This window comes from Athene cunicularia, assembly GCF_003259725.1.
Source record: "Athene cunicularia isolate RWA chromosome 2 unlocalized genomic scaffold, athCun1 chr2_part1, whole genome shotgun sequence".
Taxonomy (NCBI): Eukaryota; Metazoa; Chordata; class Aves; order Strigiformes; family Strigidae; genus Athene; species Athene cunicularia.
The window spans coordinates 27,333,076-27,358,691 of record NW_020799095.1 but is presented as its reverse complement, the minus strand read 5'-3'; the positions used below and the strand labels follow the sequence as shown (position 1 = coordinate 27,358,691).

Sequence of the window (25,616 nt, the reverse complement as noted above, 5' to 3'; positions counted from 1 at the left end):
TAGACTGTGAACAGGAAATAGCTGAGATATGGACATGCCTTTGGTCATGTTAACTTCATCATAGGGCAATAATGTGACACCTTAGCTGTGATACATATTATTCAAAGTCTGTATGCTGCTCCTACACTGATATAATAATAGACATAGTGAAAAAAAAACCCCAAATAATAACCATCAAACCTCATGACTTCAGTTGGAAGTAAAAGTGCCCCCCCCCCTCATATTTATGATACAAAACCATGTTTGTAACTTGTATGATATAATCCAAATTATAATGATGAAGGGATTTAACTCTTTACCAGACTGAGCAAGCATGTTCTACAGGCACTACTGCTTTAAATATGTTTCTATTTAAAATAAATACACCAATAATGAGGTTTTGTCCAGGTATGGCTTTTGTTAATCTCTGCACTGCTAGTATTGATACTAGTTTTAAGTATGGTCTGTAATTTCTTTAGATAGGTAAATGAAATAGGTTTAGTTAAAAATTTTTTAAAAAGGGACCTACTGGTTTGCTTTCTTATAGTAAGTTATGTGGAAGTGTTCTGGGAGGTTACAATGATTAACCAGTTTTCTGTGTCTGAGCTACTTGTAGGCTAATTCAAAAGTATAAAAAATACAAGCACTTTGAGTATTTGCTTTAAAGTTGATTAGGGTGCAGTTTCATTTTTGAGAGGTAAGATAACAATATGACTTTTAAAAATTTGTTTAGCTGCATTGCACTGAACTTCATACCTGTATCTGAACTTCCTGTTCAGGCCTTTCCACAGCTAATACAAAATAACTTCAGTACAGATTTCTGCCATGCAACATCTTCAGAGCAAATAATTTGGATCCTCCAGAAATAGCACTCTGCAAACTGTGTTTCATTCATACCAGCAGGATATTTAAAGGAAAACACGGAGAGAGAAGAGTGAAAAGAGGAGGATGAAGTGCTACTGTTTCAGCCTCACTTATAATGCTAAGGTGCAGTTTTGATTAGGCCAAACACATTGAAACAAGTGTCTGTTTCTGAGCTATTGGTATCTCCTCACTGACAGTACCCCTGAGCGGGATATGTAGAGATACCTACACACATTCGGTCCTTGTGTTTGTCATTTCTAACAGGAATGTGTTTTTGCAACAGTAATGATGTTCATATTAGTCCACTGAGACAAGTAAGCCCCCAAGTAGATACAAGGCATCAATCAGATTGATGTGATCTATAATAACTGTTGATTCGGAAGGGAAATTTCTACTTCTGATTCCTTGCTTTAGCTGTCCCTAAGCAGCTTCCTTGTCTTCACAAAATGTAATTAGTCATGGTACTGCCATTACCTAAATGTTGTTTGTTAATGTCCTGTGTATGCAAGTAGCTGCCTCAAGTGATACTGCTGCTTCCAAAAGTGAGATTTCAGGGGCAAATAACCATGGAATACTCATAAATATTTCATTGCAAACTGGCTTGCTCAAGTAAAACTGAGATTTAGAATGAAGTTTGTTGAGTTACTGTGCCTTACAGCAGTAGAAAATAAATCACTGTGGTAAAGTATATAAGCATTGCAATGTAATGTATAGAAGAGTAGATGGAAGGAATCAGTGGTATAATGAAGTATTGGTTAATGTTTTATAGTCTAGCTTTTGGACTCTTTCCCCATAAAGTATATAACTTTTGGCAGACATAGTACATTAGAGATTGATGGTGCAGAGATGGAAAATGTAGATTCTTCAGCTGTTCAAATAAGATAAGGAATAATGGGAGGAACAATTTTTTTTTTTCTTCATGCCTGACTTTCCAGCCCATTTTGGCTTTGACCCTTTGATGCTGTGGAATGTTATGGTTCAGTTATGCTGGTCCCATTTCTGGAAACAAACAATTCAGTTTTATTTAAAATGTCACAGCACAGCCCTGCGTTACTTGGTGTGGACATGTACCACGTTATGTCCTGGTTTGGCATACCAATGGCAAGGTCTGGAGAGTCTAGGCTGTGGAATTTGTTACTTGACATCACAGGTCCCAGCACAGGATGCTGCTTCTGAAAGACATAGCTAAGATCCTCACTGAAATGGTAGTTGTGAACTGTGATTCTTGGTGAGGTTTTGTTTGGCTGAAGATAATTTCTGCAACTTCAAAGGAGGAAAAAAAAGCCTGAAGAGGAAAAAAAAACCCAAAACCCACACAAACACAAAAGACAATATGTGAGGTTTTTTTCTTCCTCTTTTTGAAAAGATTTGTACAACATACATAATGACAATGTTTAAGGTGGTGTGTGAATTGCTTGTCAAGGGAAGAGAACTCTGTGTATACAAAAGGAAGTTCTGACATGACAAACACTTTGAAAATATGCTAGGGCTTCTGCAGCTGTTTTGCTCCCTCACATTATTCATTTAGAGCTTTTCATACAACTTTTTTTTTGTTTGATTGTATTACCTGAGTAGACTGGAATGATTTACTGAAGTTCTCTAGCTTATTTCTTTGAATAAATCTGGGGTTTGGGAATTGCCTTGTCTCTCTTCAGACAGTCACTGAACCATCTCATTTTAGTCACTTCAGACTCTTTTTCCTCAGCACCGAAAACTTAGGGCTGATTCCTAGTCTTGGAGGAGTGAAGGTGTCTGCAGAGTCACAGCTTAGCACCTGGGATCTGGCAGCAGCTCCTCCTGAAATTCTTTGGATAAGAAAAATGCTGCATTAAAAATGTGTGAACGTGTGTGACCAGACCAGATTTGGTAACATGTCTTTGTAAGGTAGTGGTTCAGGTTCTCAACAGTGTAGTAGTGGGTGTGTTTTTCTGTGGAGACTCATTTTATATTTATTTTTTAAAAGCATAGCTAATGACTCATTTTCTCAGTTGTCTATAAGCACATAGTGATTCCGGATAGAGGCCGTACTGCGTTAGGTTGGACAGGATAGTAAATAAACTTGGTAACTGTTGGTGATTTTTTTATGCAAAAAGCCTGTCATTTAACTTTGAACACTAAGAAATAAATGGAATGCAAAGATCCTGGAAGTTTCTACATAGATTTTGTTGAAGTCTGTTATGAAGCCAGTGGGACTGACCCAACTGAGGTTTGGGCCATGCTTGTTTTGTGGCAAAGACCTTGGATCATCCACACTTCTGAAATCTGAAACCTCATGCCTACCTCAAGGCACTGCTGATCAACTCAGCCCTGTGACTGGTGCAAGGTGTGTGCGTTGTCAAGCTTGTGGATCCCTTGCACGGCATGTACAATACTGTAAACATATCACTCCCCTGCAAAGGATTATAAATAAATAGAAAATTGATAACATGGTTTCTCAAGATGGTTTGTTGTTTGGTTTTTAATTATCTGCTCTCTCAAAGTGTGTTGAGTGGTGATCATGGTAGTACGTTACATTATTTACAATACATTTGACTTAGTTTCCTAAGGGCTGAGTAAAGATTACCTGTTTTGTAAGCTTTGTGCCCCTCACTGAGAAAATGCTAATCTTTCAACTTAAAATGTAGTAGGAGTGTTGAAAAGTACAATTTTTAAACCTTAATGCATTTATGTCATATTCAAAAAGCACTGTTACCCTTGAATGCAGTATGCTTTTACAACTGGCTTTATCTGTTTTCGGCATCAAGTTTCAAGAACTGTTAGGGAGGTGTAAGTTGAAGGGGGAGGGGAAAAAACCTGACTTGTTGCTTTCAGTACATTTCTTCTAATAAAAAATTCTTATGTATTATGCAACTACTTGGAGTTAATTGAATTCAAGAGCCTTTGAATACAATAAGGGGTTATTCTTTCTTTGATCAGTGTTTATTTTTTTTGTACTCTATGCTCATAATATTATAGAAACTATCAATTACAGTTTCATAATCAGAGATGATAGAGCTGTCCTGTCTTAGGTAAACATCTGAGGGCAGTCTGCTTTTCCTTCTTAATCAGCAGCGCACATCAAGATCTTGGTAGCAGTGTCGGTATGTCAGAACTGCTATAGACTGTTTGACTGCCGTACCCTTTTCAGATCGTCTGTTTTCTTCCATGCCTTTCAAACACCACTTATTCCTTTAAGATCAGTATTTCTTCAGTAGCGTTTAGAGGTATTGCCATTTGCTCATAGCAGAATCAAAACTAAAATTGTTCCTATTGTGTATGTATATTAAAAACAATTCTAAAGCTAAAGTCTTATGTAAAAAATGTTAGGTCAGAAGCTCAGTTTTGAGAGATCATTGGTTATTAGTGTGATCTGCAGAACTTTGTGTGCTGGGGACAAGTTGTGGGGTTTACTGTTTTTTGGGGTTTTTTTTAAGTTAGTGAAAGTGGATGATTATAATGAACTGTCAACTATCTCCACCATAAGTGGCAGATAATTGGTTATTTTGGTCATAAATTCTGTTTGGATAACTGAAATAAATACATGTTTCTGAACTCAATGAGATCAGGCCCCTTAAAAATGCCTGTCTTACAAATTGCATGTCAAACTTTTGATTTAGATAATTATCTTAGGTAGTTCATACTTCTAATTTAGGTAATTAGATTATAGTCTCTTCTTCCCACTAAGATGGAAGCCTTAACAGAGGTTTGCCACTGGGTTCAGCCGAACTATTGAAATGAAAACGTTCTCTTGTGCTAGGAGACATTTTTTGGAGGAAGAGATTGAAGGAGAGGCCTTTACACAGATTTCTTTTTTTTTTTTTCTTTCTTCCTATTCATTAAAGAATTTCTTCTTGGGAGTAAACAAGTGCTAATGTAAAATACCCAACAATTAATCAAACAATATCATGCTCAAGCTTATTTGATACCTGTTATTTGCTAATACGTGATTCCAGATGAAATTTAATGCAAATATAGATACCGCATAAAGATACTTCCCAAAGCACACACTATAGTTCACACTACTGTTATTAGCAACCCTTAAACAGGTAAAGCAGTCGTACGCCTGCTTTAATGTTTCAGTATCCTGGTTATTTTCAGGCCTTTATAGCAAAGCAGCTTTTATAAATAATTGCTAGTTGTGTATGCCAATCATGTGTAGCATTAGAAAACTGTTCTTTTCCAATGTCAGTATGAAGGAGTTAGACCAGAGAAAACTGAATAGATAAGACCTACTGTAGACTGTCTACATGGAGCGCTGGTTAACCTGTATTGCTGTGCCTACTACAGTTGATTTTGTTATTGTTCAGATTCGTTGGTCCTTTTGATGAAATGTTTTTTTGTTTTGTTTTGGCTTTTATGGGGTTTTTTAATCACTGTGGTTTTCTACCTGTTTGGCAAGGAAGAAGAAAAGTAATTTGCACTAGTTCCATACGTACCTTGAAATTATTTTATCAAATCTGGATTTTGCCCAGTTTGCTTACAGGGATGTTATGTGAGCTTGATACATCTTAGATATGTTACAATTCTGCTCTATCAGCAAGACCTGCTGCTCTGACACAGAGAAAAGCTAAGCAAGTTCATTCTGCTTTGCTATTGCTCACTGCACGCTTGGTGCTGGGTGCTACCATATGTTCTCAGAGTAATGGCGTTTCTTGAAATTAAAGTTGGTTTGGCTGCTATTTAATTTCCTGGCTTCTACTCTTCTCCTCACCCTCCTCCTTTCCTTCGATTGACATCTTTTTACCTACTTTCAGTTTTACGAGACTTTACTTGATCTCCATGGGTACTCAAGGGGAATCTCTGACAACAGACATTGTCTTGTAGATTTTCTTAAATTACTGGAAGGGTTAACGTTAACAAGTCCAGTGCATTGCAAAACATCTGATTTCTTTAAATAGTCTGTAGCCCTTTTTCCTGTTCCAGCCTGCATGTTTTGCTCCGTTATTGCTGCTTTCAGTCAGTAGATCATTTCTGTTAATGAAGTTTAGAGTCAAAACCACATGCATCACTGAAGCCTTTTCAGAATGATCTTGTGCTTTTCTTGGGTGTTGTCACACTAGCTGTTTCCCTGGGCTTTCTTTTTGCTATCAACATGCTTTTGCAGTGCCTGTTTTTTTTTAGAACAAGTTAGGAGAATGAAATGCTCATACTGTGTTTGGCCAGTATATTTGCCTCCCTAGTTGAACCCTAGCATATCTTTGACTTAGCCAGTTGTCTCATGTGCATTTTGTATCTTCAGGTGCAACATGATTTCAGCATTTAAAAGGTTCACAAGGTATCTACCTTCATGGGAGGTAGTCAGGTAGAAAAAAAGTTGTTTAAAATGCATCTCAATACTGATAAGACAGTCTCTTTGAAGTCTTTATACTATTTGATTTTTGCGTAATTTGTTATTAGTCTTTAAAAAAACAAAGACGCTTAAATCTTCACCACTGATACCCTTCCCCCAGCTATGTGGCTTACTGTCTCTCCTCAGAATAAATAAATGATCGGTGGGCTATGGGTTTGGGTTTTTTTTATCATGTGTAAATATTTATTTAGTTTGGTTTGGTTTGGTTTTTTTGAGAATGACATGAAGTGAAAAAGAGAAGGAAGATAAAGAGTGGATTTTGATAATTAATCAGTGGTGTCTTTGGCTTAATTAATATTTTTAGAGAATTGACCGTTATGCCTAGATGATTAGATGTTATGGCCTGTGTGCATATATATTTGGGGATGCACTGGGTAGGTATCTTCAAAACGGCCTGAAAGAGGTTATGTGAGTTTTAGCAAATATCCAGGCTTTTTGCCTTGCTTATCCATTCTGAGGCTTGGCAGAATGCAAACTTCATGGTATTGTGAAATGTCTGGCCAGTTTAATTGCAGATTTATCTGCCTGAATGTGAACAGGGATCAGAGCAAAGGAAATTCATTTTTCATATAACATAGTGATTTGGCTAGCCTTTGTAATTGTTCTCACGCTCGGTGCAACTGTATCTGATACATTTACCATAAGCTTCTTTTAGAAGGTTTATCTTCTGCTCATTGATCTATTTCTGTGAGATTTTTTAACACTACAAATGATGTGTTGAGGGTATTGCTCAGTCAGCAGTCTTTTTTTTAATGTCAGAATTTCTGTGGGGATCCTTCAGGACTCCCTAATTTATCCACTTTCTGCTTCTGTAACATATTACAAAATTTTTTAGAAGTCTGAAGATACTTTCCTCACCCTTGATAGTGAGAACTCCACTTTCCCAGTCTTTGCTTTGTTCCATCTGCTGTAGCCCATTTTTATGTTTCTGTTTGACGTCTTTCGGAGACACAGAACTGAAAGAGCCTTTCTGACTTAGCAAATCCACCTCCATGTTGCCTTGGGCTGTCACATTACAGGAGGCAACTGTCTGCTAAAATCCAAGATAGTTAAAGTGGAACTTGTGATTTTTTTTTATATTTATTTTTTTTTCCCTCCACACCTCAAACCGTTTTTAACAGTTTGGACACTATTATCTTCCCAGTTGTTTTATAGTCTTAGTGTTACTTTTGGCTTGGCTTTCATCCAAGCAGTAAACACATTCTGGTGCTGCTTTGTCTATAGTAGCAAAGTTTTGATCTTTCTGCTTATTCTGTATCACTTAAATTCTCACAAAGTCCTTACACATTTTGACATGATCAGTTGTCACCCTCCCTGCCTTTAATTGCTGCAGTGCAACCACAGTGGGTCTGTCAGATACTTTTGCCACCAGAATAACCTCCCTCTTGTTCCCCTTTTCACCCAGTCATCTGTGCAGTACCTTTTCTCTTGGCTTTTCAAGATCCACAGTATTCTTCCTTATCTCAATCCTGATATTTAGAATGAATTAGACCACCACTTAGTTCCATCACTGTTTCTAGTGCTCACTGCTCTACTTTTCTTCTTAAACAAAACTGTCTGAAAAACATTTGAATAGCAATTACTCCATTTTGTGTCACTCCTCACAGTTGTTCTCTGCTGTGAAGCCTCGGAGAAACTCCTGGTGACTGTTGTGGTCATCCTGAGTCTATTTTTCTTCCTCCTATTCCTGATTCTTTAGTTACTTCACTGCAATTTCCTCTCAATCTTTTTCTGTATCCAGTTGGGAAAAAAAAAGAGCAAACCACAAACTGCAACTGCTTTATTTATTATCATGGTTTTGGCTTCATCTTTGTCCAGTTTTATAGCAACCTGAGAATTATGCTAATTTTTTTTTTTTTTGAGTCCAACCATAAGTGCCATGTTTAAGCACTATAGTGGTCATACTGGTTGTGTGCTCATACGTTGCTTTACAGCAGGCATACTGTGTAACTGATCTTGCTTTTGAAGAAATTATTTTTACCACTACTTTGTCACTGTTGCCTAAATTTATTTTCATTTCATACAAATAGGCTGATTTGTTGTAACACCTGTCTAGTTACAGAATTTCTATCCCAAGGGTCATGGTAGATTCTTACTTAAGAAATCAGTGCCATATAATGCCTGCCTTCTTCATGTCCTGGGTTCTGTATCACCTCTGCTTTGTAGCATTTCTTGTATGTTTATAGCCTGTGTGTAAGCAGTAAGCATGGTATGAGTAGTTAATCTATAGTCAGAACTCCGTTTATGTTTTCATGTCCTGATATGGTTTTGGCAAATAGCTAAGTTTCAGAGGGTGTCCATTATATACCTATATAGACCAATATGATGCCTCTAGGAATTTCTTCCTTCTGTGATTCTTCTTCTAGCTGTAGCTTGTACGTACATTCCTCAAATGTAGAGGTGGGGTTTTCCCCTATTTTTTTCCTTTTATTTTTCTTTTTCACCCACCCTCATTTCCTGCCTACTGGTTTCCCCCCTTCCTGCCCCCAGTTTCTCCCCTGAATTCCACACCATTCCATTTTCTTTTACCTTTTTCTGTTTTTTTTCTAGTTTTGGTTGCTTTGCTTCTTGTTGAAGTTTTGTTTTGTTTTGTGTTTAAGTTTGCAACAGGGCACTGCTGTATCCTGTTTCTTATTACAGGTTCTTTTCCTGGGCAGTGATTATTTCGTTGCTTTCTAAAGTCAAGATGTCTCTAGGATAGAAGTTTTCATGGAATGAGAATTTGGTTAAAAACATGATTTGTAGTTTACTTAAGTTAGCCACAGCTCACATAAGTGGTAAAGCCCGTGCATAAGTAATATTCCTTTGGTTTGTCTCCTTATTTGGTTGCTGTCAGATTAAACAGCCTGTATGGTGCAGTAAGAAGTTTGCTTTCTGTCTTTTTTTTTTTTTTTTCTCTCTGAGATAGATATTGAACTACATGATGTGGGCCTTTTTTCACCTGCCTGAATACCACACTGTTCAAATAGAAACTCTATGGTTGTCTTGTTTTAGATTGTACCTTGGTATTAGAAACATTCCTTAATCTTATCTGTTAACAGAAGCTGCTCAGCTGTAATCATTCTTGCTGGTTTTGTGGGGTTTCAGTTGTTTAATTCTTTGTTTTAGGAGGTCTCTGCTGATCCCACAGGAACTCTCACAGCTGCTGAAGAGAGAAAGGAGAAAGTGCCAAGCCCACATCTCAGTCATCTCGTAGTTTTGACCTCTGGCAATTCACTGTATGGTTTGGCAGAGAGAGTGGTGGCCACAGAATCCCTGTAGGTTATTTACTGTACACTGCATTTAGTGGTCACTGGAAGCTATGGATTGTTTAAGAGATTGTGATTACAAACCAAAACCTTCTTGAGAGGTCAAAAATTTCTACCTCTCAACGTGATTTTAAATATGAGTGACAGAGGTAATTTCTTAAAGGTATTGGGGCCTCAACATCTGATCTAACCACCTGCAAGCACAAACAACGAAATTTTACTGCAGCTGGTCCAGTAATTTCTGATTGTACAAGGCCAAATCTAATGGAAGAAAGTTTAATTTAAAGAGGCTAATGGAATATTTAATCTGTATGGTTCATCTAAACCTTATATTAAGTACTTAAATGGTGATGGCTGAGACTCAAAACTCTTAGTTCATATTGGTTTGTCTTACCATTGCAATGTTCTTTGCAATGGGTAGAAGTGTACCTGTGAGAAAGATTATAACAAGCAAGTAATGCAAAACTTACAAAGTGCTTTTTATTTGGTCAAAATAATAATAAGAGTCAGAGAGAAATTATTTATTTTCCCACACAAGATGACACTTAGAGATGAGAAGTTCATTTTAAAAATATATTTTCAAAGGACCCCATTTTCTTTTGCATTCTTTTATGCTTAGAAATGTATTTTTGTTATGTCATTACTAACAAATCCTACCCCTGACAATTTGATCTTGCATATTCTCTCTTTTAAAGATTTAAAGATTCACTAGTATATAAGTAATGAGGAATGTTATTTTGAAATTCTGACATTTATTAATGTTGACTGCCCTGCACTATGGAAATTATGGGACACTTGTCCCCTGACTTTACTAAACTGTGGATCAGATTTTTGCAGTGTATTCTGAGTAAAATAGAAATTGAGTTATTGATATTTAAGCCTTAGTCTCTTTATTCAAGCATTTTCTTGTTCGCAATCATATTTTAAATTTGTTGGAATTGATAATACTTGTTGATATGCTGGCATGAAATTGATACAGTTCTTCTCAGGACTGAATTTTCCGAGGTTACATATCATTATTGTCAAATATGTCAGCTGTAAAGTGAAAGTTGTACAGAAAGATGCTGAATGTTGCATTTAGTTCAGAGTAAATTTTCTTTGCTTTCAAAGGGTATTTCTGGCTGAGCAGTTTGAGTTTCTGCAGCCTCATCTTGATGCGGTGATGCCAGCTGCTAAGAAGCCTTTTCTTCAGCAGTTCTATTCTCAGGTCAGAATTGTGTAATTCATAGCTGATTTTTAAACAGTAGATTTCAAACTTGTACAATATGATGCAAATACTTGCACATTGTAGTTATATATTGCTCTTATTAGCCAGAAATTTACTGTATTGAATTTTATTTGTATTCTGTTCCAGACAGTGTCAACTGCCAGTGAACTACGTAAACCAGTTTATTGGATTGTTGCTGCTAAAGCCATTGATTATGAACAAATGCTGCTTCTCATGGCTAATGTGAAATGGGATGTGAAGGAAATCATGTCACAACACAATGTATATGTAGATGCTCTTTTAAAGGTGAATACTTTCTGGGAAACAGTGTGCTAGAGTTTATATGAATATCAAATTACTGTAATACTTCACTGAAACTGTTAAAGTAGCATGGTTAGAGCCATACAGCATCCTGAGAAATGGTAAGTTATTGTAAGCAGGTCTGTCCAGAATTTTCATTATTCTTGATGCTAGCAGATTGTTTTCAGTGGTAGTTTTTTGACTAACATGGTGGGTGAAAGTGACCACAGAAGTTTAATGAGTTTCATGTCTTAAGTCTTGAATGGTAGATAAATGTGTAGTAAATGGAGTAACACTGAGGAAAATTCACTAGTCTGAGATAGTGGGTTTTTTTAAGAAAGGCTATTTGCTGTTCTGCATAATTTTAGCATTTAATCTCAATTTGTCTTTGAGATGTATCATAGAGGCTATAGGTCAAACCAACATCAATAATTATCCATGCACTATCTAATTGAAGTTGATATATTTAGAAGTGAGCATTGAAAGGGAAGTTTTTCATCCAACTTCAGTTGCATTCAGTAGAAGTGGTTATACTTTGCTGTGTCTTATGGCATACAGAACCAGGTCTTGAGAGAATTCCTCTCTCATCCTTTTATATATGCCTAAATGATATTTCTAAAGGTCTTTAGAAGGAATTTCTGGCAGTGGTAGAATTATAGAAATTCTTACAGAGAAACTGAAAATTTTATTTTAAAGATAAGTGAAGTATGTATTACAGGAAAAGTTATGCACCTGTGTTGAATAACAGTTTTGATTATACCTTTGTACTTTGTAACTGTTCTCTGCTTTAGAAAAAATCGGTGCAGGGAAGGGAGAATCTGATAAAGGATATGTTACTGCACAGAATTTGTCTGAATCTTTGTGATTACCTTTCTTTATTCTGCCATAGCTTTTTGAAATCAGTTTGTACTTAGAACATTTGGTCTCTGCAGTAGAACTTTTTTCCTTTTGTGAATGTTCAGCTGCTGCTGAATTTGCTTCAAGACAATCAGGGCTAATACCATTTAAAACCATTTCTGGCCTTTACATTATATAGGTAGTAATAATTGCTACAGAAGCCTTTAGATTACTGTTAAGCAATTAGTGATTTGCTGTGTACCCTGGGACTCCAGGAGTATCAGATGCAAGCACCACGTTTACTGTAATCAACTAATTTTAGCCATGTGCACACATGCGCAAAACTCTATACTCACTCATGGTATGTATGGAAGCAGATGAAGTGGGGAAAGAGGATTTTTCAAGAAATTCATTAACACAGTGTTAGGCATCTTAATCTTCAGGGGAGTGAGTTGTATGCTGGTTAAAGCATGCCACTGTGGTACCCTGCTTCTTTTTGCCAAATTCCTCTTTCAAAAAATTTGTGTTAAACACCAGTTATTTGGTCAGATACTAGGTTAAATTGGTTACTGAGATTCCCTTCTGATTTTCTTCACTTAATGAATTTTTGGTGAGGGGGAAAAAAAAAAAAAGAGGAAAAACTCACCTAGATTAACAGCCTTGGAATGAAAGCACTTTGTTGGACAATTATGGTCTTAATAGGCTGCAGTGCAAACTGCTTTTGCTTGTTACACAGAGCAGTTCATTATCAATCTGTTTTATATTTAAGTTGTTTGATACTTTTTTTAAGCGATAGGTGTTAGTCACTGGCAGCAGACTTCTATTTCACTTTAAGTCACAAAATGATGTAGCAGTAATTACATGCAGTTATGACCAGTTTGTCACTCATAGTAACAGCTCAAATCCATCCAGGCCATTCACGTTTCAGGTGGAAACAGGTGCCTTCCCTCAACCTGAATTGTTATGTAGTGTTGTAGTGTGCTTCTGAACAGTTCAATTTGGACTCTTGTCAGTAGGTGCTCTCAGCTCCTTTTAAAGCACCAAGGAACTATCTAATGCGAAAGATTGAAGACTGAAAAGTTGTTACAATATATCTGAACTTCGTTTTAAAGCTCATAGGGTGGGTATTTTGAAGGGATAAAGAGAGGTTGTGGATGCCCCCTCCCTAGAAGTGTTCAAGGCCAGGTTGGATGGGATTTTGAGCAATGTGATCTAGCAGAATGTGTCCCTGCCTATGTCAGGAGGCTTGGAGATAGATGATCTTTAAGGTCCCTTCCAACCCAAGCTATTCTGTGATTCTATGATCATCACTGGATTTTCTTCAGTGGCTTAAAAAAGTTGAAGATGAGTTTAGGGAGTGAGTCAATGAAAATGGCATTTGAAGTATTAGCTACTTGGTTAATTTTCAGAGGTGTCAGTTTCAGAGAACTACACCTCTGGGCGACAGCAGTATTTCCTTTTATAAAAAAAAATTACAGAGGTAATGTTGTGAATGATAAACTAGAAAGTGGTATGCTTTCTACTTTACACATTAACCTTGTCTCCACAGTCTGTGCCTATTAAGCTTCTCTACTTTGCTCTTCTTTTTCAGTATTCTCTTTCATAAACATTTCTAATTCTTTATTGTTGTTGTTGTTAGGGATGTGTAGAGTATGATCTCTTTTATGCTAAACAGTGATCTTTCATGTTTCATCAGGAATTTGAAGAATTTAACAGAAGGTTGAATGAGGTGTCTAAGAGAGTCCGTATTCCACTGCCTGTCTCCAACATCCTTTGGGAGCACTGCATACGCTTGGCCAATAGAACTCTCGTGGAAGGGTAAGTAGTTCATTGAAGTCTTGCTTTTGGGTAAATATGTCTATAATGCTAGCATCTATTTTATGGAATTAAACGTTCTAATTTTGTAGTGCACTTGTGCTTCTGGGGAGCCTAAAAAATATTAAGGCTTAACATAGTCCTTAGCAGTTGATTGATGGAGTCTGGTACAGCATTAAGCCTAAAGGGGGTGGTCTTGCACCTAGATACTGCTGAAGAATGACACTGAGTATTTTATCGAAACATTCAAAACAACATAATTCTCTTTATGTATAGTACTCTAAGGTACTAGTCGAGAACTGCTACACCTTCCTCATCCCTCCCTCTTAATTGGTGTGCTAGTCTTTTCAGAGTCCAAGTATTGTAGCCCAAGTATTGGCAGTCTTTTCATCCACTGCTTTTATTTTTGTGTTCTTGTCCCCTTGCTACATATGTCTGGGCTCTCATCACAACTTCTTCCTGCATCATAGAATATGTGCTGTCTTCCACTCCTCCTGCATATCTTTCCATATTTCTTTTCTGGTTATCGTTACCCTATGCACTCCCTACTACCATTTTACTTCTTTCCATCCCACTCTCCTGCTGTCTGCTCCAATTTAGGACCTCAACAGAATCATTCTTCTCCAAGTGTTAGTTGTCTATTGAGGATCACCAGCTTCCACTGCTTCCATCGAGTCATCACTTCTAAACTCATGCCAGTTTCTTTTTGTGCCATCATCCTTTTGCAGTCTCTTGAGAGATAAGTTTCATCTTCAGAGAGACTAAATCCAGCCATGACCTCCCTGTGGCTTCCCAGTTCCTTCATATGACATATGACCTATACAATTATCTCTTCTTTTTGAAATTTTATTTCCCACTTATCATGTCTCAGATGGACAGAGTTAGAACAAAAGCATCTTTCTTCTCTTTCCCCTGTCCCCCTTTCAGGTGGATACTGTCAGTAACTATCAACCTCCTCTGCCTGTTTTGGATTTGTTTCATTTGCTTACTTCACAATCTTACTCATCTTTTGTGACTTCAGTGTTCAGGAACCACTTAATTCTTAGCTCTAAAGATCATCACTCTTATGTCTTGCTCCACACTGCAGTTTTGGTTCACATGTGTGGATTACCATGAAACTCTTTCACCTTTACTTTCACCTAAGTGTCTCACTAACTGGTCAGAGTGGACTAGGAATACTTTGCTGATATGATTTGTCCTGTGCCCTTTCTTAGAGTGTAAAGAGTGCACATTATCATATTCTCCCAAATATCTGCCTGTAATTTCTCATTCTTGCCCCGTTCTTTTTTTCTCATGTATCTTGTAGTTTCTTTTGCCGCTGGGGAAAGTAAAGGAAGGTATTCTGAACAGCTGGCTCTGAATACCTTCATAACTTCTTGCATCCCTGAATTCCATGAAGGTGTGGAATTAAAAACCATGAAGGAGGTATTTCTCCTCCAGTCAGCCAGTCAACTGAATTACTCTCATCAAGCACTTTGAATGAAGTATCATCTACAGTACAGTCAGCCATACCCTTCTTTAAATTTTGTCCTGTCCTGTCTTGTAGCTCTGTGTTCTCTCTTGTTTCCCATCTGGTTTCTTGAAGTACTTCAGTATGTCTTATTGAGAAGCATCATCCAATCTTCTGTGGAGCTCCAGAGGGCTTGTGCCTTGGTCCTCTCTCTTTTTGCCTCTGTTATTTCTGCATATTCTTTCAGTGTACTAACTGTAAGGTGCAATTTCTTCTTATTCTTAACCTGATTTTGCTGTGTATCCAGTTTCAGCTGCATGTTTCTGCTGCCTCCTTTGCATCAGACCTAATAATCTAGGGACTATGTGATAATTAGGATCAACTTCATGAACCAGTGGAAGATTTGCTTTAAATTTGGTATAAGGGAAGAGTGGAAACAGTGGGACAGGATTGTTGCTTGTGGCAGCAGCCTGTGGGTGGGCTTATCAAGACACCATGCCCCAGACCAAAGCTTTTTTATTCCCTGTACACAGCTGAAATTGACACTGTTAAGGGTATTGCAGTGTCATTTCCTTTGATCTTGACAAATGCAGTTTCTTATCCATTTGAAAAACTGCAAAGATTGTTTTCCTCATATGTTGCCTATCACCTCACTGTAATCCTTCCTGGTATAACCCTGTCCTAAGCTCATCTGCTGTCAATTCTTTTGAGCTCAAAACTGTCACCAGTTTTCTGTCAATCTACTCTCATTAAAAAATTAACCTCTCAAAGAGATTAGCCAGTGCTGCCACCCTTTATCCTCTGGTGGTTCTGGATGTTCTTTTACAAACAGCTTTTTGCCTGTCTCTGATCCTGCCACTATTGGTTTAGCAAGCTCCAGGTGACCATTTCAAAAGCTGCCGTGTTACCTTTCAGACTTCAGTGGTCATGATAGCTTGACTGAAGCCACTGTCTAGTGTGCTGATCAGCATTGATTTAATTTCATTTAATCCACTCCTAGTAAGTCGTTCAGTGTAGGATTTTTAGTGGCTTTTGGTGGGGGATGGTGGTGGGTTTTTTAAGTATTACCGGGTACTGTGCAGTTCTGTTCTATCAGTGGGGCCAAACCATATTATACTACTCCTAAGAGGAGGTCTTATCTGCTTTTAATTTAAAACCATAATTATGTTTATTATCAAGGTTCAAAGGACTATGTTAAACAACTTTGAGAAATAAGAATGATTTTTATTTCCTTCTAAGTTTTACTTTCCACTGTGTTTCTCTTTTCAGTTATGCCAATGTAAAGAAGTGCAGCAATGAAGGACGTGCCTTGATGCAACTAGACTTTCAACAATTCTTAATGAAACTAGAAAAGTTAACAGACATTAGGCCAATTCCAGATAAAGAATTTGTGGAGACCTACATTAAAGCATACTACCTAACAGAAAATGACATGGAACGCTGGATAAAAGAACACAGGGTAAGAGTTAAATTTGCATTCTTTTATTATCTGTTGAAAAAATTCACCATGATGACAGAATCATGCAAATGGCTATAAATTGTCAATGCTTCTATGTGTTGAATATATGCATATATATGTATATATTCATTTATTATTAAAATTATGTATGGGAAGCAGCATAAATATAAATGTGTGTGTGCATGTGTATATCCATTATATTTATTATCATATGAAGTTAGTATGTGTTTGTACTGATTAAACATCTGATGACTGGGAAGGATGAATAAGCCAATCGCATCTACTTACTGTATCGGGAAATGTAGAGAACTACAGCAAAGTAAATTTGAAGAAATTTGAGTGAGTTCGGAATATGCCAAAGTGCACAACTCAATCATCGAGAAGTACAGTTTGAAATCACATCATGAAGTTTTACTTTGTCTTTAGGAGTAGATTGCGGAAACTAAGTTGTAAGGTACAATGGATAAGAGTAATTGTTTTTTCTTTCTTCACCTAATAATACTGAATCAGGTTCAACATTGCTCTCTGAGATAAGTCTTCATTTATGTTTTGAAAGTATTTAGCATGCTTTCATGATAGCATGCTAACATGATAGCAAACCGAACAATTACAATAGGACTGAGTAAGTAATAGTCACATGCTGTTGGAGCTGCCCATTGTTGAACGGAAAAGTCTTAAAATGGAGCACTTTGAAGAATGTATTTTGGGATTACTTTCAATCCCACTAGAAATGGATGAAAGAAATAAGTCTTGAATATCATTTTCCTTGTTTTACCTGGACCCATAAGAGAGATTGAACTGTTGTTTGTTGACCTACATGGAAAAACTCTTGTTTAAACCTACCGGTGGAAGATAGATTTGGATAGTTTACTACTATAAAGGTAGTACTGGCAAATGTGGTGTTTTGACAGGTATTAAGAGCTCTTGTTTTAAATACTTGCCATTTTTTCCTCTTTTATTATGTACTGAAATTAACACTGTTTGGAGACCCTGTAGACAGAAGCTTATTGGAAATGAGAAATCAGAATAAAAAAGTTTATCGACTTTTGTCACAGTTTGTTTAGAAAATTTTTTTTGAGTTAAAAGCTTATTCCATTTGCATAAATATTTCTCACCACACCTTCCAAAGAGTGGAAAATACATAAAAAAAAGATCTATATACATATGTATTCACAGAATTACTTTCTGTGAACTCATTCCAACGCTACTAAAGTTGTAAGCATTTTCCATTATAATCTGCCATGTAGCAAAATACTGTTTTGTCCTCTGCCTCAACTATGAAAACTATCGAGACCTGACTTAACTATCACTTTAAATCTTCCATGTGTACTGACTACTTCTGTCACTTAAGAAGTTCACAGTGTATATGTCTGTGTATTCTAGTTTTCTATCTTTGTCTGGTGTTTTATTCTGCCATAACATGATCTGCTTTTATTTTCCAGGAATATTCCACTAAGCAGTTGATCAATCTGGTGAATGTTTGTCTGGGCTCTCACATCAACAAAAAGACAAGACAGAAGCTGCTAGCTGCTATTGACGACATAGACAGGCCTAAAAGATAACTGGAGAAAGCTACTTTCATTGTGATTTGTACCTTTTTCTGTGTTCATGTGAAGCATGCAGACAAATCTCTCGGAGTAATGACAACATTCTCTTAAAAACATTGTGCATGACCTTTCTTACCAGCGTTGGAGGCACTCTGAAGCAGCATAACATTCTAAAATATTACTTTTCTAATCTGTGGAATTCTTTTCTGTTGTATTTCTTCTTTTTCTTGTTTTTGTTTTGTTACTTGCCCTTAGTAAAGGGCCACTGCTTGTGTACCATTGGTGAGCTGTATATTTTGCAAAACTGTATACTGTAAGTAAAATCAAAATCAGAGAGAAACACATTGGCTTAATATATAGTTGACACTCTTTTATAACAGAAGGGTTACTTGAAAATATGATTTCTTTCCTCCTTGCTTTCACCCTCAGAAACTATGCTTTATTATGGACCAGTGTAAAATGAAAGGAAATGTACAATATTTGATGGACATATCTTGCATGTGGATTAAGAGTGCAGATTAACTACTCTCATGTTTAAAGCCTCTCATCTTCATATGTATTTAAAAATGTCTGTTTATTTCAGAATTGTCATATCAAAATGATTGACTTCAGATTAATAGAAGGTAATAAATACTGTACACTAATACGATTTCTTTGTGAGACTCTATTTTCCTAATTCAACAATGAAAAATGCAATTTACAATAGAAATTGCTACTATTCATTTCATATCACTTCCCTTTTGTCCCTCTGCCAGTCTTACCTGTTCCAAAGCAATAGTGCCAGGGAATAGAAATAATGGGGTTTTGGCTGAAGTTTTGAATTGATACTAAGATAATCAAAGCAAAATTGCTTGGCTGTGTATTTGTCCTAGAAATCAATTTGTCAGAGCATCACTGACTCCGCTGAAGTTTTCAGGTTTGCGTTTGTTTTTCAGTATGTAAAGTTTGAGATTTTTTTTTTTTTTTTTTACTGTTACACAGCAATCTTTTTGCAGTGCTCTCAGACCTTTTAAAAAGAAACAGTACTAGTACTGAGCTAATAGGTAAAATAATTTACATAAGTTACAATGCACTAATGTATACAACGTGGTATATTCTCAGTTTCGGGGTCATACTTGCCACTGTACTTTAGTTCAGATATGGGAGAATTGGGATTTACTGAATGATAGCAGTACCTAGTGACAGAAAATTGCTCTCCAGAATCATCATAGTTGCTCTTTACTGTAGCTTAATTTCCTCTTCAGAATTAGACTGAGCATCATTGTGTGAGTTCAATGAAAGCTTGTATACAGTTTAGGAAGAATGATAGAATTTACATTTTAAATATTGACTGTGTAGTATTCAGCTCCCTCGTTCATCTATATTTTGAAGGAAATAAGATTTAAACAAAATTTAACTCCATTCTTTATTGACCATGCTGTCCTGCTGTGTTCCATTTAAAACTTGTTTGGTCGCGTGTCAATGTGTATGTTGAAGCTGAATCACTTACCCTCATTAAAAAGGTGGTTCAAAAAAGGAAAAGTGTAACTCATTTTGAAAGTGGAAAGTTTTGTGTCAGTGTATCTGCCCTAGAATCAGATCTTGAACAAGAGCTCTTGGAAAAAATAGAAACATGTTGGAGACAATTAGTGTAAAATTTGTTTTACTTTTCTTCTCATGGATGAAATAAATTTAAGTATCTTTACCAGAGCTTTGGTGAGCTGAACACATGGTTATTTTCTCCTGAACTACTTAGGTTGCTGTAATTTGATTCCTTACTGAAGGGTAGGTGTATAAGCACCGATTGGAATGTAGAGTCAAGGAAGGAGATGAGCAATTGCATGAATCAGGCATAATTTTTTGTAGTGTGTCTATAGTTTGACTTGTTATTTTTAAGTAAGCCCCCAAATAATGTGTAAAATGTGTTAAACCTGTGCAACAACTGTTTGTTCTTCATTCATACATGCCTCACAAATGAGTATATTTTTCAAGAGAACCTCCCCTTGCTACCCAGAATTTATGCTAAGGGAGAAGCTACATAGCTTAATAGCCTACATGTGCTCTCAGATATGTGATTTAACTTTCAGGTTGCCCTGTGTAGAGTCAGGAGTTGGACTCAGTGATCCTCATGGGTTCCTTCCAACTCAGGATATTCTATATGACTTGGCCCTGAGTGACTAATGAAGCCAAGTTTTGGCTGAATGTTGAACTATTAACTTACTAAGGGTCTGTTTGATAGTTTCCATCCTCTGGTATGAGAATTCTTTACAAACCATTGATTTTTTGAGCATTTCTGTACATCTTTATTCTCCTATGAAATAAGAAGCCTCTTATACAGCTTTTTCTGCAATAGAGAATATGGCTTAAAAACCTTTTCTGCTTTACAGGGGTGTTTTGGAATACTCTAATAATAGATGACAATTTCCTTCAGTTTCCAAGGAGAATGACCAGCACTGCAGAGGTGGGCAATGCATCTGTCAGTCCTTCTTTAGCCTAATAAAGAGTTTAAATCCTGTTTCCCAGACAATTCATACTCTGATATTTGCTAAACTCAGCTGGAGCATAGTTGAGGCAAAGCCTGTCCTTGCTCTGATCAGCATACAACTGGCTTTTCTACAGTCAGCTTCTCTCAGTTGTATCTAATGGTGACACAGTTCTCCAAAGCAGCAAAATGGGGAGAAGCCAACTGATCAGTTGCTGTGACCCTGGTGAAATATTCAAGTCCTTGCTTTGGTGTAGGTTTAATTATTCAAAGCAGAATGGCATTGATGGGAAAGACTCTCTTGGATCAGCAGATGGACTAGTGCACAGAGCAGCCCCTGGAGGTATAAATTCAAGTGCCTGATCAGGGTAGGGACCTGAATGCTCCATTTCAGATGAGTAGCTAGATTTCCAGGTAACTGACTGTTCTGGGTTCTGTTCTCACATGGGAGAGAGTCTTCCCACGTGTAAAATAAAAGCTTGGCTTGCTTCTGATCTGCAATGGGAAAAAATAGGCCCTGGCCAGATCTGCTTTAGCCAACCCTGGTTATGAGGTGTGGATTATAGCTTGTGAGCCTTGCTGAAAAATCAGCCTTCCTCCTTTTGTCCCTACTCTGTTAGGGACAAGTGATCAGTGGCTGCCTCAAAGCTGTCTGTGAAAGGTCTGCATTCCCTTTTAATTTTTACAGATGTGAATGACAAAGGCATATCTAGTGATAACCAAATGCAAAGCTTGGATGTTGGTTGCGCTCTTGACTTATGCTTGTGCCACAGAAGGCACAATATTATAAAGATCCCTTCCTCTTACTATTAAAAGTGATATATTTTGGGTCTTTCCCCTTTAAGACCTTGCTCATGGTTAGTATTTATAAAATTTCTGTATTGCAAGGTATACTTTGGTAACTCAAACTTTGAATAAAGCCCATATTTTTTAAAAAATTACAAAACTCAAAACCACTCCACTTTGATTAAATTGATAAATAGTGTTGTCTCTTACAAAAATCCTTAAAAGGCCAAATGTCAACAGGCACCTGCTATATTATAAATGATGCAAACAGATGGACCAAAAAATGCAGATTTATTGTGTGAGGTTGATGGTATCTATTTTATTTATAACTACTGCTTGAAAGAACATAGCATAAAGACTAAACATTTCACCAGACACTAGGATTATGGTGCAAGAATGAAAATAATGAAATTTTCAAATGGCAAAGTTTCTGTGTTTGCTGGCTATTTAAGGTTATTGGTGAGTGTGTTGTTTTTGCAGCACCAGAGCTGGTTTTCATCACAGCAGGGGCTTCGTTTTTAAGGATCTCCTGCTTTTCTGTGAGTTCTCAAAGTGTGATGTGGAGCAGCATCTTTAAACTATACTAAAGGCTTCACAAATCTGTGTTGTTTTTTTGTTTACATATCCATTAAATGAATTACATGCCAAATGATAAAGTACATGCCTGAGAAATAATGAGATGAGTAACTTGTTTTTTCATGTGTTGGATCCATTGCTCAGTTTTAATTTGGTATTCTGTCTGGTCCCGAAGAGTTTACATGTATAAGCTAAACTAAAAATAGTTGGATGTGAACTAAACTCTGATCTACTTGACTGTCCAGTTAAGTCCCACCTGAATCCCTTAGCTCTGCTGGATTGCTCTGAAACTTTTTATCTGGATACATATGTGAAAGTAAAACAACTTTCAGAGCAGAGATGTATATATGTTACAGTTTTAGATTATCTTGCATAGATTTCAGTATTGTCAGATTTAAAACCAGCAAACAACTTCCTAAATGTGTGTTGATCTTTGAAAAACAAAATATATGAGCAAGCTGAAGATCTAGGAGAAGAGATGCAGTGAAGTGAACAAAATTAATGGATCATCAGATTTGCAAAATGACTGCAGGTTTTTTTGAGGATCTTTTTTATAAGTAAATCCAAGGTTCATACTTGTGTGTATTTCCTGCACTATACCTCTAGTATTTTTTATTCATAAGCACCACTGTTCATAAATAAAAAGTCAACCCATTCATTGTATTTTGGTAAAGAAATAGAAATGTGACCTCAGCCTTAAAATAAAAAGGATCCTTGTACAGGAAAGAAATTACCCTGTGGTCCTGTATGAGAGCTGCAGGGATGTCATGTAGACATAAAACTGTTCCTTTTGAAATTCATCCATATATTATAGTGTAAATATATAAAAACAGAGAGACCTTTGTGTGCAATGTAATTCAGCATTGGGGACCATGAAAAAGAATCACAAAATTCAACAACAAGCAACACATTATTGGTGTCTCTGCCATCATTTACATCAATAGCTGACACTGAAGCCTGGGTAGGTAGTGCAGAGGTGTTTCCTTGCATGAGTAACGTGTCCGTTGAGGGCAGGGTCATCATCTAGGTCTGAATTCAGAGCTTTGGGTCCATCTGAATTAGCATATTGCTCCCACTGCTGCTGCCTTTGTCTGCCAGGAACATGTGCTGTGTTGGAAACATCATGCAGGATCCTGCTGAAGAGTACTTCCAACCCATCCCAAAGCACTGTGACCATCAGATTGGACACTGTTGGTGGAGCATGATGCTCCTGCCCCTAAGCAGAGATCATGGATAGCCATGCTTGCTGTCCTGGCTGCCCCGGGGGGATCCCTGCTCCAAAGACACGAAACTTGTGAGTCTGAGGATGGGCAGAATAAGGCTGGAAGGAATCAGTCTGAACCAGCTCACTGTTCTCTTGAGACCTGAAACCTCAATAAACGTGGGAATTGTCATTGCCTAATGCAGTTATTAACACAGTACTAAACACCTGTGAATTTTCAGGACCATTTATTTCTTGAAGTGTAGGAAAATGCCATTGATATAAATGAGTTTGACCAGGGGCTGCTTCCTGGCCCTGAGCTGCCAACATCTGTCTCCTCCAGAGCAGTTAGAATATTTAAGCAGCCAAATGCTCCAACCAGCTGAGCATTCATGGATCGTTAATAATGTGCTACATTTCAACTAGACAAAATTGTTGCTGTGAATAGTAATGCCTCATAGCTGTAATGCCATTAGCTCTTCCTTCCCCCCTTGCACACACAGCCCAGCGTTGTGCTGGTGACTGCTGTTTGACAGGGCACTTCCTTCTCAGCGTTTACTGAGCCTTTATGCTGAGGTCTGTTTATTTTTAGTAAGATGTTTACTGCTGCTTTCTATTGCTCAAAATCTCTGCAGTGAGATGCAGGGCTCTGGGTGACGCACACGTGTTTTGGTTGTATGCACTAAGAGAGCTCTTGCTGTTTGTGGCTGCCCTGCCCAGGGGAAAGGAGGTCCCCATGGCTGGCAGGTTTGGTAACACTTTAGAGATGCTGTATACTGCAATGGCCAGGTCACAGACCGGTCCTGAGCTTTGATTTAGGTTCTTCTCTGTCTTGGGGCCTAGTGCAGGGAAATTTGTTTTATTTTCCTATACTTTACTCCCCTAGCTACAAAAGAAGTGATGTTATCCACCATGTTTTATGAAGTGCTATCAGACCATGATTCTGTAGGCATGAGCTGTACTTTCAATGGCCATCAGAGGCTTAACCCCAGGGAAGCTGAAACATGAATTCTTTGCGGAGAAGACAACACATAAGGAAACCTCCTTTCCTGTGTCTCAGGCTCTTAAGGTGCTGTTTCCTTTGCATTAGGACAGAAGCCAGTAATCTCACACATGTTCCTCCCTCTGATGCTGTCCTTCAAACTGCACCAGGCAGTGCCATTGCCTGTGTAGCAGGGGACCCTGCTATGGATCACAAAACGTATGAGCTATGGATGGGACTCTCTAACATGTACCTATGCATTACAGTAATCTGCTACTGCCAGAAATAATAACCAGACAGGTTAAACAGGGAAGGCTGTGGACAAAATTAAAGGAAGATTTATTGGTTTTTAAATGAAAGTATGAAAGAATATTAAAAACACATACACACATTCATCCTGATGTCTGACCTGTACACCATCAATAAAAGCTCATGCCCGCTCTGTGAATCATGGGAGTAGTTAGCTACTCCAAGGAAATAAGTACTCTCATGATAACATATGGATGCAGACTGAGATATGGTTTATTGAGAGGGAGAGACTTCTAAAGAGACACAAGCTGCAAAGAAACAAGGCACTTGCAAATAAGGCCATGTCTTCATTGTGATGTTTGATGTGATTTCTAGGTAAAGGAAAATGTATTTTGGGGAGCTAATCAAGGCATATGTCATTTATGATTCAAGCATTTATCCTCCCATTCTGCATAAGATGTGTTCACTGCATCCGTCACTCTCCCTTTTCATTCATGTGTACCTGGAGCCTGTATTTTCCTCCTTTACGCATTCAGACACCTGAACTCCCACAGGGACCCTTTCCAGAGGAGGTTGACTTGGGGAAAGTCTACCTGGAGGATCTCACGGCAGCGCTGCTGGCAAAACTGTTCCAAGAGGTGCCAAGGCTGCCACAGAGGCACCAGGCTCCGTGTGGGACATCTCAGGGCAGTCATAGGTATCTGCTGCCTTCATGAACCAAACATTTGCTCATCTGTGAGCAGAACTTCTTACCTTGTGGAAAGAAGCACAGGAAACTGGGGAACCTTGATTTTCTTTTCCTTGAAGCACAAGTTATTTTTCTTAAGGTACTGAGTTATGACCTAAATGCCAGAATCAATACACAAAGAGCTAGACCAAGAGGGACAAGGACAGTATAGATTATACAAGATCTTGTTTGCTCACAAAAAAACTAGAACACAAAATTCTGGGACATTTATCTTCTTTACAATTAACTTTTTTTGTAAAGCCCAAACCTGAGACTGTTCCAAATAAAAAAAATTAGGTGAAGAGTTCAGGGAAGATTTCTTTCCAATGCCTATCTATATGCTTCTTAAAATCTATCTAGTCAATGGGAAATGATGGGATATATCTCTAGAGTTTTTCTGAGGTTTTTTTCTGGGCACTAAATTGTTTGATTATCTTCAGTTGCCTGGGTGAGTGTACAGACTCTAAGCTGGTAGGCTCTGTTTAAGTTTCTTGGCAATCAGTTCCCTGAATGTTTGTGCTCTTATCTCACATCTTTCAGTTGAGACTTACTTCTGTATTAAATTTTGGTTTTCTGCATTTGAAATGAGTGAATTGTAT

General features: G+C 37.5%; 1 protein-coding gene across 1 annotated transcript in view; it reads left to right on the top strand.

The window, feature by feature from the left end:
* VPS50 (VPS50, EARP/GARPII complex subunit) overlaps nucleotides 1–18,508 on the top strand; it is a 97,779-nt gene extending 79,271 nt beyond the window's left edge. Inside the window, exons 23-28 of the mRNA XM_026843225.1 lie at nucleotides 9,281–9,429; nucleotides 10,531–10,627; nucleotides 10,775–10,933; nucleotides 13,461–13,582; nucleotides 16,299–16,488; nucleotides 17,931–18,508. Coding sequence (XP_026699026.1) covers nucleotides 9,281–9,429; nucleotides 10,531–10,627; nucleotides 10,775–10,933; nucleotides 13,461–13,582; nucleotides 16,299–16,488; nucleotides 17,931–18,050 — 837 coding nt within the window. The 3' untranslated portion in view covers nucleotides 18,051–18,508. The remainder of the gene's footprint in view (nucleotides 1–9,280; nucleotides 9,430–10,530; nucleotides 10,628–10,774; nucleotides 10,934–13,460; nucleotides 13,583–16,298; nucleotides 16,489–17,930) is intronic.
* Nucleotides 18,509–25,616: the final 7,108 nt, after the last annotated feature.